The sequence below is a fragment of the Palaemon carinicauda genome, chromosome 4 (genome assembly GCF_036898095.1).
Source record: "Palaemon carinicauda isolate YSFRI2023 chromosome 4, ASM3689809v2, whole genome shotgun sequence".
NCBI classification, from domain to species: Eukaryota; Metazoa; Arthropoda; class Malacostraca; order Decapoda; family Palaemonidae; genus Palaemon; species Palaemon carinicauda.
Window position 1 is genome coordinate 178114479 of NC_090728.1, and position 17500 is coordinate 178131978.

At 33.5% G+C, this 17500-nt stretch overlaps 1 protein-coding gene across 2 annotated transcripts in view; it reads left to right on the plus strand.

Annotated features, from left to right (window-relative positions):
- The window catches only part of Snrk (SNF related kinase), a 480315-nt gene that overhangs the window by 413638 nt on the left and 49177 nt on the right, over positions 1-17500 (plus strand). For both annotated transcript variants that reach the window (XM_068372811.1, XM_068372810.1), the window contains exons 3-4: positions 11115-11248; positions 15672-15853. In XM_068372811.1, coding sequence (XP_068228912.1) covers positions 11120-11248; positions 15672-15853 — 311 coding nt within the window. In that variant the 5' untranslated portion in view covers positions 11115-11119. The remainder of the gene's footprint in view (positions 1-11114; positions 11249-15671; positions 15854-17500) is intronic.

Here is a 17500-nt window from a genome sequence, read left to right on the forward strand (position 1 = left end):
ACCTTCTTCACTTTAGGCAAGGTAACACTAAATCAAACTCTTTCGTTTCATATATCGTAAAACTAGCATCATAACATCGTGTTTCAGACAAAGATAAACAATATTTTCTCCATAAAGAAAATCTTATTTGACAAGTAATAAAAAGTTTTACGCTTGACGCAACAAACTATTTTCACCCCTTTGTTTCTAATTACCATATATGTTTTCTTGTATCGGGAAGAGAAATCTCTCTCTCTCTCTCTCTCTCTCTCTCTCTCTCTCTCTCTCTCTCTCTCTCTCTCTCTCCATGTGGTGGATTGAACTCAACCCCCAGAGTGGCAGTAGGGAAAATTTAAGGCAACAGGTGAACTGGTCGTGGAGTATCGAGACGGGTGATGGTTCTCATTCTAAGTTAATCAGTGAGCTTAGTGGCTGGTCGATTCGTATAAATACGTGAAATATCAACCTAATGCCACTGTGCCGTAAATGTATTTGTGTAGGAACGGCCCTCATTAAACTGCTTTGCAGTTAAGGTGCACGGGTGGTAGATGTAGCCTAGCGAAATGAAAATAAATAAAGTTTCTACTTCGTAAATAACCAAGTTAGATTGTCTTTTTTATAGATTTGTTTTATCCAAATGTTCTCTTTTCGTTGTGTCAATTATATTTTTTCTCTAGTTTAAGTAACCGTTTCTTTTCTGTCTTCTTATCTTCTTTTACCACGGGTAGTTTTATGTAGTTCACTTTCTTACTCAATGGGTTAATTATGGTTTTCACCAATTCTGTATTTACATCCGTAAATATGGAGGTTTATGCGCTGAATTTAATTGTTGGTACTATCTGAATATCATCATAAATATGTATTTAAGAATTGCTGTTCGTGACATACTGTGTACCCTAGATATAATGTTCTATTTAACTTGAAAGCCTTGTGTGGGTAGCCTCGTATTACCATGGACATGGTATGATGCAGCGTTTTCTCAGTATTTGGTAAATATAGAATGATAATATCCTTGTCATGTAATGTGTGCTTTTATTATGATCCAATTTTTGCCTTTTGGGGTAATATTTGGGAAAATTTTTATTTCATTTATTCCAGAATTGTAATAAATTTTCACCATGTGTAGTATAGAGCTATTTTGACAAAATTGATCTAAAAGTCTTGAGTTCCGGAAAATAATAATTTTCTCTCTGATGTAAAGAGAATCGTGGCACTTTTTTTCCCCCTCAGATGTGAGGGGAATTGTGACACTTACTTTAATTATGGGAACGTTAGATATGTTAATCCTTTCTCGACTTGGCGACAGAACACGACATGCTCGTGGGAAATGTTGCCTCGTCGCTATACCAAAGGAGGTGATAGAAATTTTTAAAGTTTCTTATTCTCGGAAAACCTTCAAAAGTTTTGTGTTTAATTTATGTTTTCCGCCAACCAATCTTTTATTTCGTCATCCAAGCGATGTCAGAGTCACGCGGAACTATTTCTTCAAGTGTTTCATGACGTTTCACCTCCAGGGAAGAGGCCAAAAGATGCTTGTGTTTTCCCACGGTCCGAATCTTTGTATTTCCTAAAAGAAAGAGTCGTGTATTCTTCGTCAATTCCGAAACGGTTAATTATTAACATTTCCCAACAGTGTTATTAAGACATCTTCGTTTTTTAAATTTAGGACTGTAGCTCTACCAAAACCCATTAAAATAATTTCCAATGGTTTCTTTTACCTTTTTTTTTTTTTTTTACTGTTAGGGGGCGATTGCATAGGATTCCCCCCTCCCCTGCCCACGCCTCTTTTTTGTGAAAGTTTTTCTTCCTGTAGATGCAAAGGCGCCTGTACTGCTTGCTAGACAATGAACATGCGCTACCTCAATGGCCGCACCAATATCGGCTACTCTTTTTGTAAAATCTGGCTACTAGATGCAAAAATGTGCTTAAATTTTGCCTGTGGAACAACGCCTTTAGGCAATTCCTGCTCTTTGTGTGCGAGAGAGAGAGAGAGAGAGAGAGAGAGAGAGAGAGAGAGAGAGAGAGAGAGACTAGCTGGCTAGTGCCAGAACGATGTTGCAATCCCCTTCCTTTGATCTTAGTAGATGGCGGACCAAAATATTAAAGCTGATGCTGTGCATTTTGTGAAAATAATGTACCGGCGAGCTGAAATTGTGACGCCATATTTCTCAAATATGGCCGAAACTCCAACTTTTTGCATATTTGGAAAAAAAGACATTTTTATCTCCAAAATAATTGCAATTTTGAAACGATCTGACCAGTAAATTATGTCCATGCTTCTGTGAAAGGACAGAGGCTTCTTGTGTTGGATCTGCGAATCTAGGTGATAATTATGTTTGATTTTCAAACATCTTTTTCCGGTGTTGGATGCACAAGGCTGACTCTGACGTAAACCTTATGTGTTGCTGCGTCATGGAGGCTCTTGGCTCTTGGCCTCGCCTTGATGACTTTTTGTTTTATCGTTTATGTCGCAGAGTAGGAAAAATCTTCGTGTCATTTGTACACAATTAGACGATTGCAATGTATCCTCTTTGCTGTTTTCGGGGCTTCTTTGTTAACTCTCCTGATTTATTTATGTTAATTTTAAATGACCTGAAACATGAATGCAGTATTTGTAGCTCCTTGTGATTTTTCATCCTTAATGATAAAATGTAGGGTACAATTGTTTATTGTAAATATATTTATTTTATTTTATATGTTATAATAATTGATTTTTGTATTAATATTCTCTAGATAGTTGTATGAAATATGCACTAGTATAAAATGTGATAGAAAGATCTTATAAAAAAAAATGTTGACAGAATTTGTTAGTGATGAGTTTTATTCGGATTCCACGTTAACCAGTGAATTTACTTGCTAAAGACTCACTGTTGTATCGATTCCTGAGGAGTGCAACTAATTACAGTGAAGAATTGAGTCAACAAACTCATAGAAATGGTAATTCTGTGTATGTAGTACCAATTGCTAACATTTTACTGGAACAGGATTTATGAATTACAAGAGTTGGGGATTTTGTAGTGTGTCCTTTCATAGAAATACTTTACAAAATGCCATAGAATAATTATATGAATTGCATTGATGTGTGTATTCACTATCGTGGTGGATATATTTACTTTTGTTTTTAGAGTGAAATAGACTTGTAACTAAGCATATTTGCGAGGATATAAATTCAGACTTTTCTTTTTTATTTTATTTTTTTTGTCTAGTTCAGAAGAATCCTAAAGTTACTTTTTTTTTATTGTTGATAGTCCAGCATCACTTATTTGTGAAAACAGGCCCCAGAGGACAATAATACTATGATACTTTGAGCAAAATATCTAGAATTGCGTGGCCAAGAACTACTACTACTACTACTACTACTACTACTACTACTACTACTACTACTACTAATAATAATAATAATAATAATAATAATAATAATAAAAGTACAACCAAACAAAACTTCGCTATCTAAAACTGCGTATTACTACTACTACTACTATTACTACTACTACTACTACTACTACTATAACAACCATAAAATCCCTGCAATGCATTTCATGGTTTCAGTAAAAGAATAAATAGTTCGTACTGATGAATTTCAGTGATTGTGAATCAGTTATGAATTTTTAATAGTTTCACTAATGCAGAGAATTAATAATCAAAGTCGGGCTGGTAAATCTCCTCCTTTTTCATAATGATATTAATAATCATAGTGGTGTTAGGTTACAGCTCTCCCTCGGTCGAGTTTCTGGCTGAATTGATATTGTTAATTGTAAATTTGGAATCGTTATTATTTCCCTCTTTACCAAAAGGAAGCAGTTGCTTGCATACAAGCGCACGCACTGAATTTGATATTTCGAAAGGGAAAACCAGTGAAGTGTCGATGTTTTGCATCACTCCTGTCCTTCATTTGCATAGTTTGCAACACATTGGCTTTATCGTATAAATAGACCGTGTAGGAGGGAGGGAGAGAAAGAGACAGAGTAAGTGAGTGAGTGGTCATTTCATTAATATTGTGATTTTAGATTTTCCTATTGATGCTGTTATATATATATATATATATATATATATATATATATATATATATATATATATATATATATATATATATATATATATATATTTATTTAGGTTTGTTACTTCAGGGATTTTAAAATTTCTCGACTAAATTTTCAGGTGTCAATTGTCAATCGTTTAGCTTTTTGTGTACTTGAATTCTTTCGTTAATATGTGTTAAAATTGTAAATTTGATTTTTATAGTTATAGTTATTTGCACTGAATACGAATAGAAAAATGCCTAGATAAATTACTTTGTTGTCGCATACTCTCCATTACTTGAGAATAGTAAGCGTGTGAAGTAGTCTTTTTTTGCCAAGATCTACATAGTATTTGATTTTTGCATGATCAATCTCCTTGGTATTCCAGTGTCAAGAGGTGGCAAAACACCTTTGGAGGTCGACCATGTGATTGGTAGACATTTGGCACTGATCACTTCAAAGAACATTGAAGCCATGGAGAAAGTTACGTCTAATGGTCCCAGAGTATCATTGTATCATTGCGTCTGATAGTTAAAATAGCAGATTGGATATGGCCCAGTATCGCAAGCATTTGGCTGCGAGCGAAGTGGGGTGTTAATTTTATACCAAGAAGTTGATCTGCGAAATAAAACAAAATTATCCTTTATGTCGTTTAAAAGAGGGGTTAGTAGTAGTAGGTAGTAGGTAGTAGGTAGTAGGTAGTAGGTTGGCCAGGGCACCAGCCAACCGTTGAGATACTACCACTAGAGAGTTATGGGGTCCTTTGACTGACCAGACAGTACTTCATTGGATCCTTCTCTCTGGTTACGGTTCACTTTCCCTATGCCTACACATACACCGAATATTCTAGCCTATTCTTTACAGATTCTCCTCTGTCCTTATACACTTGATAACAGTGAGATTACCAAACAAGTCTTCTTCGCCCAAGGGGTTAACTACTGCACTGTAATTGTTCAATGGCCAATTTCCTCTTGGTAAGGGTAGAAGAGACTCTTTAGCTATGGTAAGCAGCTTTTCTAGGAGAAGGACACTCCAAAATCAAACCAGTGTTCTTTAGTCTTGGTTAGTGTCATAGCCTCTGTACCATGGTCTTCCACTGTCTTGGGTTAGAGTTCTCTTGCTTGAGGGTACACTCGGGTACATTATTCTATTTAATTTTTCCTCTTGTTTTGTTAAAGTTTTTTATAGTGTATATAGGAAATATTTGTTTTGGTGTTGTTGCTGTTCTTAAAATGTTTTATTTTTCCTTGTTTCCTTTCCTCACTGGGCTATTTTCCCTGTTGGGGCCCCTGGGCTTATAGCATTCTGCTTTTCCAACTAGGATTGTAGTTATCAAGTAACAATAATAATAACAGTGCTGATGGATCATAAAAGAGTAAAATTAAAGTTATAACTGAATTAGGAAGAGGGATTAATCACTATGATCAAGTCTAAATAACAACAAAAAGAAATAGAGGTCCAGCTCACATTCAATTAAAGGATGGTTGTCATTTCCATCAGTCGATGAGCGATTCAAATTCATTGTATCTTACAGTGCATTAAAGTTCGATGATACGATAGGTTGTTTAGACGTTTGGGCCAGCAAGGTCATGAAAAAAAAAAGAGGAAAGTATTTGACAATCCGACTTTTGGCTGCAGGTAAACGCTCCTACCAACATTCCACACCATTCTGTGAAAGACTTTCTTTAAGGAATTAGAATACTTCACCTGCCCTTTTTTTTCAACTTGGCTCTTGAGATTTTCACTTATTTTCAAGTTTAAATGAGGATGAACTCAAGGTAACCATAGATGAATAGTAAATGTAGCGATAAACTATCCTTTACTTAATTGGATAGTCTCAATAACACTGCCAAAAGACTATTGTTATTTAGTAAGAAAATAATTCAAGACGTCCAATGTTAGTAATATTGTAACATCTCAACTAAATCGTATTCTTGTGATTTGTAAAACAAATATCACTCTATATACAGTAAAGAATTTAGATAAAATAACCCACCACTAAGAAAAGATTTACCTAGAGCTAAAAGACGTCCGGATGTTTCGTAGATCAAGATAACAGAACAATGGTTGAGGTAAAGATCGAATTCACGCTTCGTTGATGTCATCTGTTCTGTAAATGGAGTAAACCGTGTGTACAGTACCTACTCGTTGTCAAGCTTCAGTAGTTAGTTAATTTTCGTTTTGCTATAGAGTTGAAATGTTAAATTATAGGGAACCATTGCTTATCAAATCGTAAAATCGGAGCACAGGACGAGAGTGACCCATTCAAGAGTTCAAATAAGTACTCATGAGGGCGGCTGCTGACAGGCTCAATATATTTTTCCGGTTTTTTTTTTTTTTATTTCATTTCGTTTAGAACTTAAATCTCCATTTTTATTGAAATAAATTATGTTTTAGGATATTATCTATTATTCATATTTCCCTTTCCCATTTTAGAATAACGTTGAGCCTTATTAAATTTCTTTATTTGTCGCTATTTTTGTCATAGCAAGACATTGATTGCTTGGCAGAGAATTAACAGATTCATTGACAAAATTAACAGGTTTAGAAAGGATGCAAAATTAAGCTAAAAATTGAAATTGATTATTTTAAAGAAGAAAAGGAACAGGCCCATTCGTACGTTTCCCTTCACAAACGTCGTGAAGTTTTATGTATTTTAAGAGAACGAGTAACTGTGACACCAAAGAGGGAATTTCTTTTTAAGAGTTCATTTAATTACTTCGTAAATTTCCTTCAGATCCTGTATCTGTGTCTCGGCGTTTGTAGGGATGTTGAGCTGAACCAACTAAAAACACAATGCTCTTGCCCTTTTTTAATACTTAAGTAACTCTCTCTCTCTCTCTCTCTCTCTCTCTCTCTCTCTCTCTCTCTCTCTCTTATCTAGACATGCACTCACTATATTTCGTGTGTTGCAACTCTCTCTCTCTCTCATCTAGACATGCACTCATTATATTTCGTGTGTTGCAACTCTCTCTCTCTCTCTCTCTCTCTCTCTCTCTCTCTCTCTCTCTCTCTCTCTCTCTCTCTCACATAGACAGGCACTCGCATATATTTTGTATGTTGAAAGAAGAAGAGAGAGTTTATTTATTTGTTTCTGGCAACTTTCCAATCAGAGGAGGCAGAGTGAGTGTCTTCTCTTTCCTTGGTGTCCCGAGGGACCTGACCTTCCCTATTATGTGGCCGAATTCTATTTTGTTACACCTTGCCTTCCCTTTCTTTCCTGGCACCGCCGGTGCGAAGTTAGTTTGGATGGCGCCCTTTATACTTGGGGTTTGAATGGTTATTACTGTCTCTTCGTTCCATGCTTTATTCGCTCACTCTTTCCGACGTGACGTTGTTTATATTGCCTTTGTTTAGTCATGCGTTAATTCTTTTGTCTGAGCATGTTTATATTATTTTGTTAAATTTTCTTCAATCTTGTTTATTCTTCCTGTTTAATCATGGGTTTAATCTTATTAGTTATGTGTTTATTTTTTCGTTTAATCTTTTATTTGAGTGTCTGTTTATATTTTTTTTAATCGTGTGCTATTTTTTTTGGTTTAATCGTATTTATTTTTTTAATCGTATTTATTCTTTGATTTAATCATGTGTTTATTCTTTTGTACGTAGACACCAGCTGTGATCAGCTGAAATTGTAGATATTGTCTGCCTCATAGTTGACATTTTTATTTGCGATGCTAGCGATAAGTTGAGTAAAAGTGTGTCTGCTTTTTTGTATGGGGGACTTAACGACTTTGTTAGGAGACTGTGTGTTTTCGTTCAACAGGTATGATCTCTGCTAAGCCTTATTCTTCTATATTTCTGGGGAAGGTTTATGTGTGTGTGTGTGTGCGTGTGCTCGCGCGCGCGCTTTTCTCTCCTCTTGAAGTAAATACTTAGGTGTTGCTATGTAAGCATGGTATATATTTCCGTCTGGTATAAAAGGTCAAGAGTCTGATAGACACTTCAAATTGTCTGGATGAGTACTCAGGACTTTTATATCATGTTTTTGTGTACTTTAATTTTATTTTGTTTATCTTTGAATGTTTATGCCAGTATTAACACCGAGCGGGTTAACAGTCCCTCCTCCTGTTAAGGTTGATTATATATTAATTAAAAGCTTATTTTTGTAATTTATCCTTTTTATCAGTGGTTTTTTTTTATGTTTTGCAAGTGGTGCACCGGACTTATTCTGTGTAATCTCTATTTTTTTTTTGTTTTTAGAAAACTTGTGAAATAACCAATGTTATTGGTATATGCAATAGTTTGATTTAGTTACAATTTATAGGTAATTTAACTATCACGATGTAGGATTTGATTTGCAGTTGAGTTTCATGCCTTTTGGTTTTTCTCTCTCTTTATTTCATAACTTCATTTGTGGTAGGTTATTTCTAATAATTATCTATAGATTGTGTAGTGTTCTCTATAACCTCTGATTATAAAGAAAGGCGTTTTTCTAAAATTAAATTATAAATTTTTAAATCCAGGTAGTCTTACCCTTTTCTTCTTGGTAATATGTCTTAAAACATGCAAAAACTTGGAGGATTTCATATTGTTCATTTGAATAACTGTATAATTCATATATGCTTGAGACGAGAAAAGGGTGATACTAAAATGGCTGAATAGATGGCGTAAAGGAATTATAGTAAATGGAATAATATTTAATGAGCGTGAGATTACTTGTAGAATAAAGGAAGTATGGCGCAGTTTTTGTAGTACTCGACTCGCAGAGAATATGCCTCCTGTAATGGTCTATGAGTAACGAATGTTTTGCGAATTTTCTGCGCAGAGGCTTGATCCACAATTTATAATATTATAAGTATATCCGTGACTTCATTTTGTGCAACTACCATAAAGGAAAATGTTAAGTTTGAAGATAAGCAAATAAATGTTGACAAATGAAAAGGACATCTCACTACGAAGAATTTGCATTCTCTTAGTTGCTCATTCCACGCCCGGCCTTACGGATACTAAATTGGCTTATGTGTGGACAATATCTGTCTCTTTCTAATGGTCACTCATTCAGAGACTGACAAGACCCAATTATGATCAACTAAGCTGATCGATTAACTAGCGCTATATTATGTATGGTTGTGTACATGCAGAATAGTTCTTGCAATAACTCTATGCCACGAAGAATGCTGAAATTCTTTTCTTGGCAATCATTCTTGTTTGTGTTTCCTCACAAAATAAAGGACCTATTTTTAGATAGGTCGAAAGGAGGCGTCGTGTTATTTATCTCGCCTGATGGAAATTCTTATCTGTGACTCATTTATGGAGCAGAAACACGATGATTAAAAAAGGAAACGAAGAATGTTGGGTATGCTGTTCATTAACTACGTAATTGGAGAGTAAAGTCTTTGTTCTCCTTTATTGCCAAAGGAAGAATGATCGTAATTTTCTTTACAATGCATTATGACCTGTACTTACAAACTGTTTTTGATGTTGACTAAACTAAAGGCAATGAAAACAACCAGGTATAAAAAACATTGCCTTTTCCACTGGGTTTTTAATTATTCATTCAGTATCTTATGTGATGAAAGTTAGTTGAAGATCAGTTTATATTTCAGTTACCTTGATTATATGATATATATGATTTTTCAGAAGATCCATGAGAAAAATATCGACATCTCTTCTATCTTTCTTTGATTTGCGTTTTCAGTGTTATTTGGACATGGTCCAAACTAATCTGAATGAAAACCAATCTGAATCTTCCTTTCCATCTCCGTCTCCCAATCCCCCACCAAAAAAAAAAAAAAAAAAAAAAAGAAAAAAAAAACTGGGAAAAACTATTCTTGGGATTGTTATTTATAATGTTTGTTGTTTGTTGAGGATGCTCTTATATTCCCATGTCTTGTGAACTTTCGACTGCTTATTTTTTTTCATTTATTAATCCATTGTTTCTATGCTTTGAAGTGTCACACACATGCAGTGCCTTCCTCCAATAATAGGCTTTTTGTGTTTTTATGACCGATTTTTATAATTTTTTTATATTTTATTTTTTCGTATCTTTTTCCCTATCTATGTATTTCAAATGAAGGAACTCCCATTTAAGAAGGACTGCTTCGGCTGAATGAAAGTGATCCCAAACAAATTCAATTGAGAATGAAATACTGCGAGTCCGGTTTTGTGTTTCGTCTCATCAAACCATAATATTCTTTTCCCTCTAAACCTTTCTTGCTACTCCTCAACTATCGTCCCCGTTTCCTTCCCCCCCTGTCTTTGACATCTCACCTCCCCCCACCCCATCCCCCCTCCTCTCCCTTCCCTTCCCTTCCCCTCCCTCCCATTCTCTTCCCCCTTCCTACTTCCCATCGACAAAGCGGTTCTCGATTGACACTCCAATTTCTCTGTGGCGAAAACCTTTTCTTGTAATTACATTTCCTTCTGTCTCCGTTTTGACTCGTTGTCTTCCCGTATTTACTTTTGTTTTTCCTGGGTTCGAGTTTAGAAATTGCCTTTAATGAGGTTTCGGCTATGTGTGTATGTAGTAATTATAGTTTGCGTATGTATTTTCAGTAGTTACATATTATGATAGAGCATTTACATCTTTTATGATTGGGGTGACTGCCTCATTATTTTGAATCTATCTTTCTAAGACGTTTTTTAGTCCATATTTCATAAGTTAAATGTTTATTCTAACTCCGGTATCAAGGTAGAGTCTGCACCTCAACAATTCTTGACCTTGTCTTGTTTCGTAGTAAATGTCGGCGTATTATTCTGTTGAAGGGATTGTCCAATTCAGAAGTGTTCTTTTCCCTTAACTACAATGCTGTGGAAATGGATTTCTTGGTATCATTGTGAATGCTGAAGAGAGGAAGTAAGAGTGCCTTGAAGTATCACGGTTTACTATTTTTCTCATTTTTTTTAATAAGAATATTTTTTATTTTTAAAATCAACTTCTCTTTGCTATGCTCTAATTTTATTTCATAAAAAATAACACACCTAAAAATACTGTATTAATTTTGAATAATAATAATAATAATAATAATAATAATAATAATAGTAATAATAATAATAATAATAATAATAATAATGATATAAATTTACTTATCAAACTTGTAGTATTAACTTTTGGGAATAGGTATATTAATTTAATAGTTCCCTTAATGGTTTATTTTCCGTGTTTCTTTTCAGGGACTATGAGCGTGGGTGGCTACGATGGCAAAATTGCAGGTCTGTACGACTTGGAGGAGACGCTGGGACGTGGCCACTATGCCGTCGTCAAGTTGGCCAGACACGTCTTCACCGGAGAGAAGGTGGCCGTCAAGGTAAGAGTAATTGAAACGCGATTGGCAAACCCCGTAGAGTTTGTGCAGAAACCAGATACTCTCTCTCTCTCTCTCTAGAAAAAAAAGATATTCAAACGGCGATGAATTAAAGTAGAGGAGGAAACTACTGAAAGGATATTGGAATGTGTTATCATCCCATCTGGGATTATGGTGATGATGATGATGATTGAGCACGAAGTAGTCTCTCCCGGTTTCCATTTCCATCTATGTTTTATTGATTTCCTACGAAATGTTTCCTGTTCAGCTTTTTTCACTCCCTCATTCATCCTTCAAGAAGACTCGTCACCTAGCCCTTTCGAGGAGTCCTTTCCTATGCGTTATTCACACTATCTATTCAACCCTTAATAAGCCTTCTTTATTTTTGGCCATCCTTTCTACATGAACCAATTCAAATTGCTGTGTTCCATCTTTTCACCTATGCTAACTTTTTTTTTACCACTTTTGTGTATTCCACAATTCCCACCCTGTTCATTCTTTTTATACCACCTTTATTACGTTATAAATATATATATATATATATATATATATATATATATATATGTATATATATATATATATATATATATATATATGTATGTATATATATAATGTATGTATGTGTGTATGTATGTATACAGTATTATTGTATATGTGTTTATACTGCGCACGCACATACATGTGCAAATTTGCTTTTTTAATGGTTATCCCAATGTATTTACCTTTCATACAGTAGTCACAAAGTTGTGTTTCTACAGGACGCCCTGTTTAATATTCTCGCCGCATAGTTACTTACAGTCAAATTTAGTATTGTAAATTTTCCCCTTTTCTTCAAAAGCAAAAATTGAGAAAATTTTGTTTCTATTTTCATAACTCCTATTATTTCCTTTTTGGTCACTTAGTTTTTGTTTTGACCCTAATGATATGGTAGATGTGGTGAGTGATTCGTTCAATTTTTTTTTCTTTTTTTCTTTTTTAGTTCATTCTTGGTAGCGTATTTTTGTCAAGTATAATATATTTGCTCACATAAATAAAAGTTCATTATTAGTAATGCCTTATTTAATGTAATGAGGAGGTTTCACGAATTTTGATTGTTGCCGTTGTAGTTCAACATTTGAAATGATCTCTAAACCCATTTGTCGTAATTCTAGAATACCGGGGTAGATTTGCCCCATCTCATTGCCAGAAATGCCTCATTCCATCTCATTGGCACTTTCCGTGTGGCGAAAGTTGACATTCATGTGTTAGTGTTTACCTCTCGGCCCATTACCCCAGACGTTTCTGTCAGTCATATGCCAGACAGAAGGTTATTTACTGCTATCGTATTATATTGGTCGTTTTCGAGTTCTATTGAAAGTAAACGCATATCTGAATGATTATGCTGTTTCAAATCATAGTTACCGTATATATGTGTGTATGTATATGTATATATATATATATATATATATATATATATATATATATATATATATATATATATATATATACACACACACACATATATATATATATATATATATATATATATATATATATATATATATATACGTGTGTACGCATACATACACACAAATACATGTTATGCACACACTACATGGAAAGAAACTTAGTGATAAGGGTGTGCCTTTAAATTCAAAGCCTTTTGATATAGCCCATGAGGTCAGTGAAGCAAATTGAATCGATACTATAAGAATTCACAATTTTAAACTTAATCTTTAAAATTATATATTGAGTTGTATGCATTAATTCAATTGGTAATATTCTACATCCTGTAAAGCTAACAAAATCCTGGAACATGATTGATAAATTTCATAGACAAATGAGTAAAAATATAAAGTATATATATGAATGTCGGATAACTGCTGCAAACCCCCACTTGTAAGTTTATACTTACCCTAGTTTTGAAACCTGTTCTTTCCATTGTGCAAGTTTTCCCAACAGAGCAGCAACTTTCATGCCAGTAAAGTGAAAGTTTACTTAGAAAATTGCCTCTTTTTTTCAATTATGATATATCTTTGTTTTTCATGTTGATTTTGTGTAGCCTATAAGTATGGTTTTAATATTTGAGAACATAGGGTTAGATTGTCCTCTTTAACTCTGATTACGATTTTTTTTTCATGATTCTTATTATACCTTTATACCTTGATCCGTCTTTATTTATTTCAGAATTTTCTATTTTTATCTTTCTCACTTCTAGACATATGTTAGATTTTACTTTTACTTGCGAATGATCTTCTTGGATATATTGAACCTTGCTCTTGCAAATTACTATCATCTTAATTGTCAGTAATCTTTTTACCATTTATTTATTTCATCCGGAGTGGTAATAAGTGCTTAACCTCAGAGAAGGGGCCAACGTGGGTTGAATGAAGTTTTGTTGAGCCATAAGAAATATTTGATAATGAAACTTTCTCACTGAGTTACATTTTGCAATTTTATAAAAGTATAAAGTGTTTGCCATAAACTTGAAACATTTAATTTAAGTATATTCTGTTATGCTAATTCTTCTATCTTGTAATGTTAAAATTCACCCAACAAATCCTTTACATTTCCCAATACAGAATAGATTTTTACATCAATGATGTATATATTTTAGTTTGATATACTTCATTACATCTTGCCATGTGTACATTACATGTCAATCGTTACGGCATTATTGGAATTAGTCTGAGAAACACTAATTATTGATAATGTCCAAGTTACTGTCAGTAATTAGTAGTTGATAAAAATGTAGTCTAGTTTTCTTTTCGTTCTACTTTAATGACATTATCATTAGAAGAGCGGTGTTTTTGCGTCGTCTCCTTTGCCATTTCATGTCTTATGTTTTATAAGTCGCTGGTTCAAGAAAATAGGAATATAATTGTTTAGAAGGAGGGAAATGTGTAGAATCCTAGAAATTCAGTTAAGAAAACTTATAGAGGCTGACAGACACTTATTATTTTGTTACATAGAACTACTGTTTAGTCATACGTAAATTAAAACGTACAGAGCTTTGGATTAGCATCAAAATTTCCTGAATACCAAAGAAACTACGCCATGGGGAAAATACCCAAATCAGGTTAGAGGGTTTTACGGTAGATCAACACAAAGCTATTCATGGAAATTATTTTGTAGAACCAACTTCATCGTTTAAATAGTTAGATAACAATAGCAATATCAAAAAGTTGCATAATGAGAAGGTACATCGTATTATAGGTGTGATTCACAAAGTTATAGGTAATGAGTTTGATATGTGGTTGTATTTCTGTAGTAATTTAAGAAATACTGAACAAAATCAAACTAAATTTTAAAAGTGCAATTGTCAATTTACAAGAAACTGTATCCCATCTAGCCTGTTCTACAATTATCTCTTAACTTCTCGGTTTCCTTAGTGTGAGGAAATTGACAAGTTTCATTTGTAAGTCCTTGTCGCTTATTACAAGTATTAGGAATATATTTATATTACTTATGTGACAAGTAAAGTCTATTTATTCCTCTCCTCCTCCTCCTCCTTCCTTTTCTTAATAGTAGTAGTTTACCCATGGACAATTTGTTTAGAATTACAAAAATCAATGTTCTCTGCTAAATTACTTTCAGAGGTTATTATTTTAAAATAAGGTGTTTTTCTATCATTTTGTATGGAAGAAAAGGCACAGTGGAGGTAAGGTATTGTAGCTGTAATTTAAGATATTGATAGTGAGGGAAAACTCCTAAATTTATTATACTATGATATTTATGGGTAATTCGTATTTTGTTATGCAGTGCTATTCTTAATTACCATTGTACCATAATTTTAGGATTCCTCAAGTGCCATACAGTGTTTTTTCGTATGTTTGTGTTTGCATGTTTCAATCAAGTTTCTCCTTAGTTACTCTATTGTAAGTGGGGTTGACAAAGTATGCTTTGTTCTACATGCTTCATATGATTTTAACATGCAACATTCTGTTTTAAAATATTTAGGAATCATTTGCATAATTGTTAAAAATGTTTTAGCATGGTATCTTCATTCTTTAAATTAATCTAAATAAATTTTGTCTCAACATACAACTTTTCTGTTTTGAAATATTTAGGAATCATTTGCATATTTGTTAAAGATGTTTTAGAATGGTATTTTCTCCATTTTTTTTAATTAATATAAATAAATTTTTTATTAACTTACATTTTTTTTTAAATGTTGAGGATCATTTGCACATTTTCAAAAGATGTTTTAGGATGATATCCCAATTCTTTAAATTAATCTAAATAAATTTTGTATTAGCATACAACGTTCTATTTTAAAATGTTTAGGAATTTTTTCATATTTGCAAAAGATATTTTAGAATGGTATTTCCATTCTTTAAATTAATCTAAATAAAATTTTAATGTTATTTTGTAATGTTTACTATTGAAAAGCTAGGGATTTAAGTGCCTTGGGACATAATGATAATGTTAATCGTTTTCATTCCAGGTGATTGACAAACTTAGGTTAGACGAAGTATCACGGTCACATCTCTTTCAAGAAGTTCGGTGCATGAAGCTAGTTCAACATCCAAATGTTGTTCGTTTGTATGAAGTCATTGACACTCAGACCAAACTGTACCTCATCTTAGAGCTAGCTGATGGAGGGGACATGTATGATTATATTATGAAGTAAGTAATGTCACGAGTCTTCCTGTATAATGCTGTAACAAATTCTTCTTTCATTTCAGGGAAGCAGAATTATTGCATGTCCTGTTGAAAAAATACAAACCTTAATAAACTATTTGAATTTATCTGTAATTAGCTATGAAGTACCACCAATGGTCAACGAGTGAGGGTAAGCTACCTTAATCAAGTAGGGCAACAGTATCATATACGGATAGTCATTTCTTGTATAGATCCTTTACTAAACAGACAGGCTTTTCACCGTTTACTTTTATTAGTGTCTCATAATTGACTGATACTTCGTGAATTATAATTCTTATTTTTTTTAGAATAATTTTTATCGTCCTGTCAGTCAGTCTTACTCTTAAAGTGGTCCATATATTATAGTTTTGTCTTTTTGCCAAATAATAACTTTTTTCCTTCATAGAGGGACTAAATATGTTTTTGCACTGAAAGGAAGATGCGCCATAATTTCAACCCTTTTCCCGCCTAACTGATTCTATAATAAACTTTCCACTCTTTAAAGGTAGGACTGTTTCAAGTGAAGCATCTTTGATTAGGTAGATTTATGAATGAAGAATGCAGGTTCTGTATATGAATAGTTGATTTGTAATGTACAGGGAAAGGGCTAAGAAAGGTACACACATGGCTAATGAAGTATGAGTGATATCATCCGACTCAGTATTGCTTGAATCAAGACCGCAAATTTTCTTGAAAGTCTCCTTGATGGTTAGTCCTTACAGTAGTGAGTTTATCATTAGTCCTAGTCATCCTTGTTTGCCTCGATGTTTCTTAATAGTTAGAATAATGCTATTGTTTAACCAGACCACAGTCATATTTCCAAACATAACATTTGGCTGGCCAATCATGTCTGTAGTGAAGGGCAAAAAAGAGACTAAAGCAATTAGGGGTAAAATAGAATACAGAAAACAATACATCTAGTGTCTGTGGGACCTTTACTCCTGCTTGCAATGGATGAGTACGGTACTCTCTCCACCAATATACTTCAGATTTCTTGTAAAAACTTTTATTTTTAATTGGATGTTACACCTTGATTCATCTTACTAAGGGTGTTACCTTTAGTTTTTCTTGAACTCTTTTCAGTTATGAAATTTTAGCTTAAAGACCTTTGAACATAGTAAACTTTCTTGTTAATTCTTGTACTGTATTTAGCATTGTTGACAGGACATTTAGTTCCTTTTGTTGGAAGTAATCTCTGGATCTTCAGTGAAGTAATCAATATGCAAAAGTGTTTGGGATATATGGGAACACATCTAGAATTTGATAAAGAAATTCTGTTTTAATTTATGTGCAAAGCCGTATTTCAAGTACACATTACTGGTTTTTCTTATATTTCTTGGTTTTTCATTTTTCTTTTGCCATTGACCTCATGGTACCCAAAGAATTTCCACAGCTTTTTCTTGATTCCCCTGAACATCAACTTCTCTTATTTAATTCCATCCATGATTATTACTAGGTAAACAGACTACACTACTGAATTAAACTACTGTACCTGATTATTACATTGCTATATATGCATGATTAAGGATGGTGTGAATTCCATCCTTATCTGACAGCCATGATACAAACATGGTTATGTCAAGAAACATTTTAATTAGCTTTGAAAATTATTAATTCACTGAGTATAAGTTT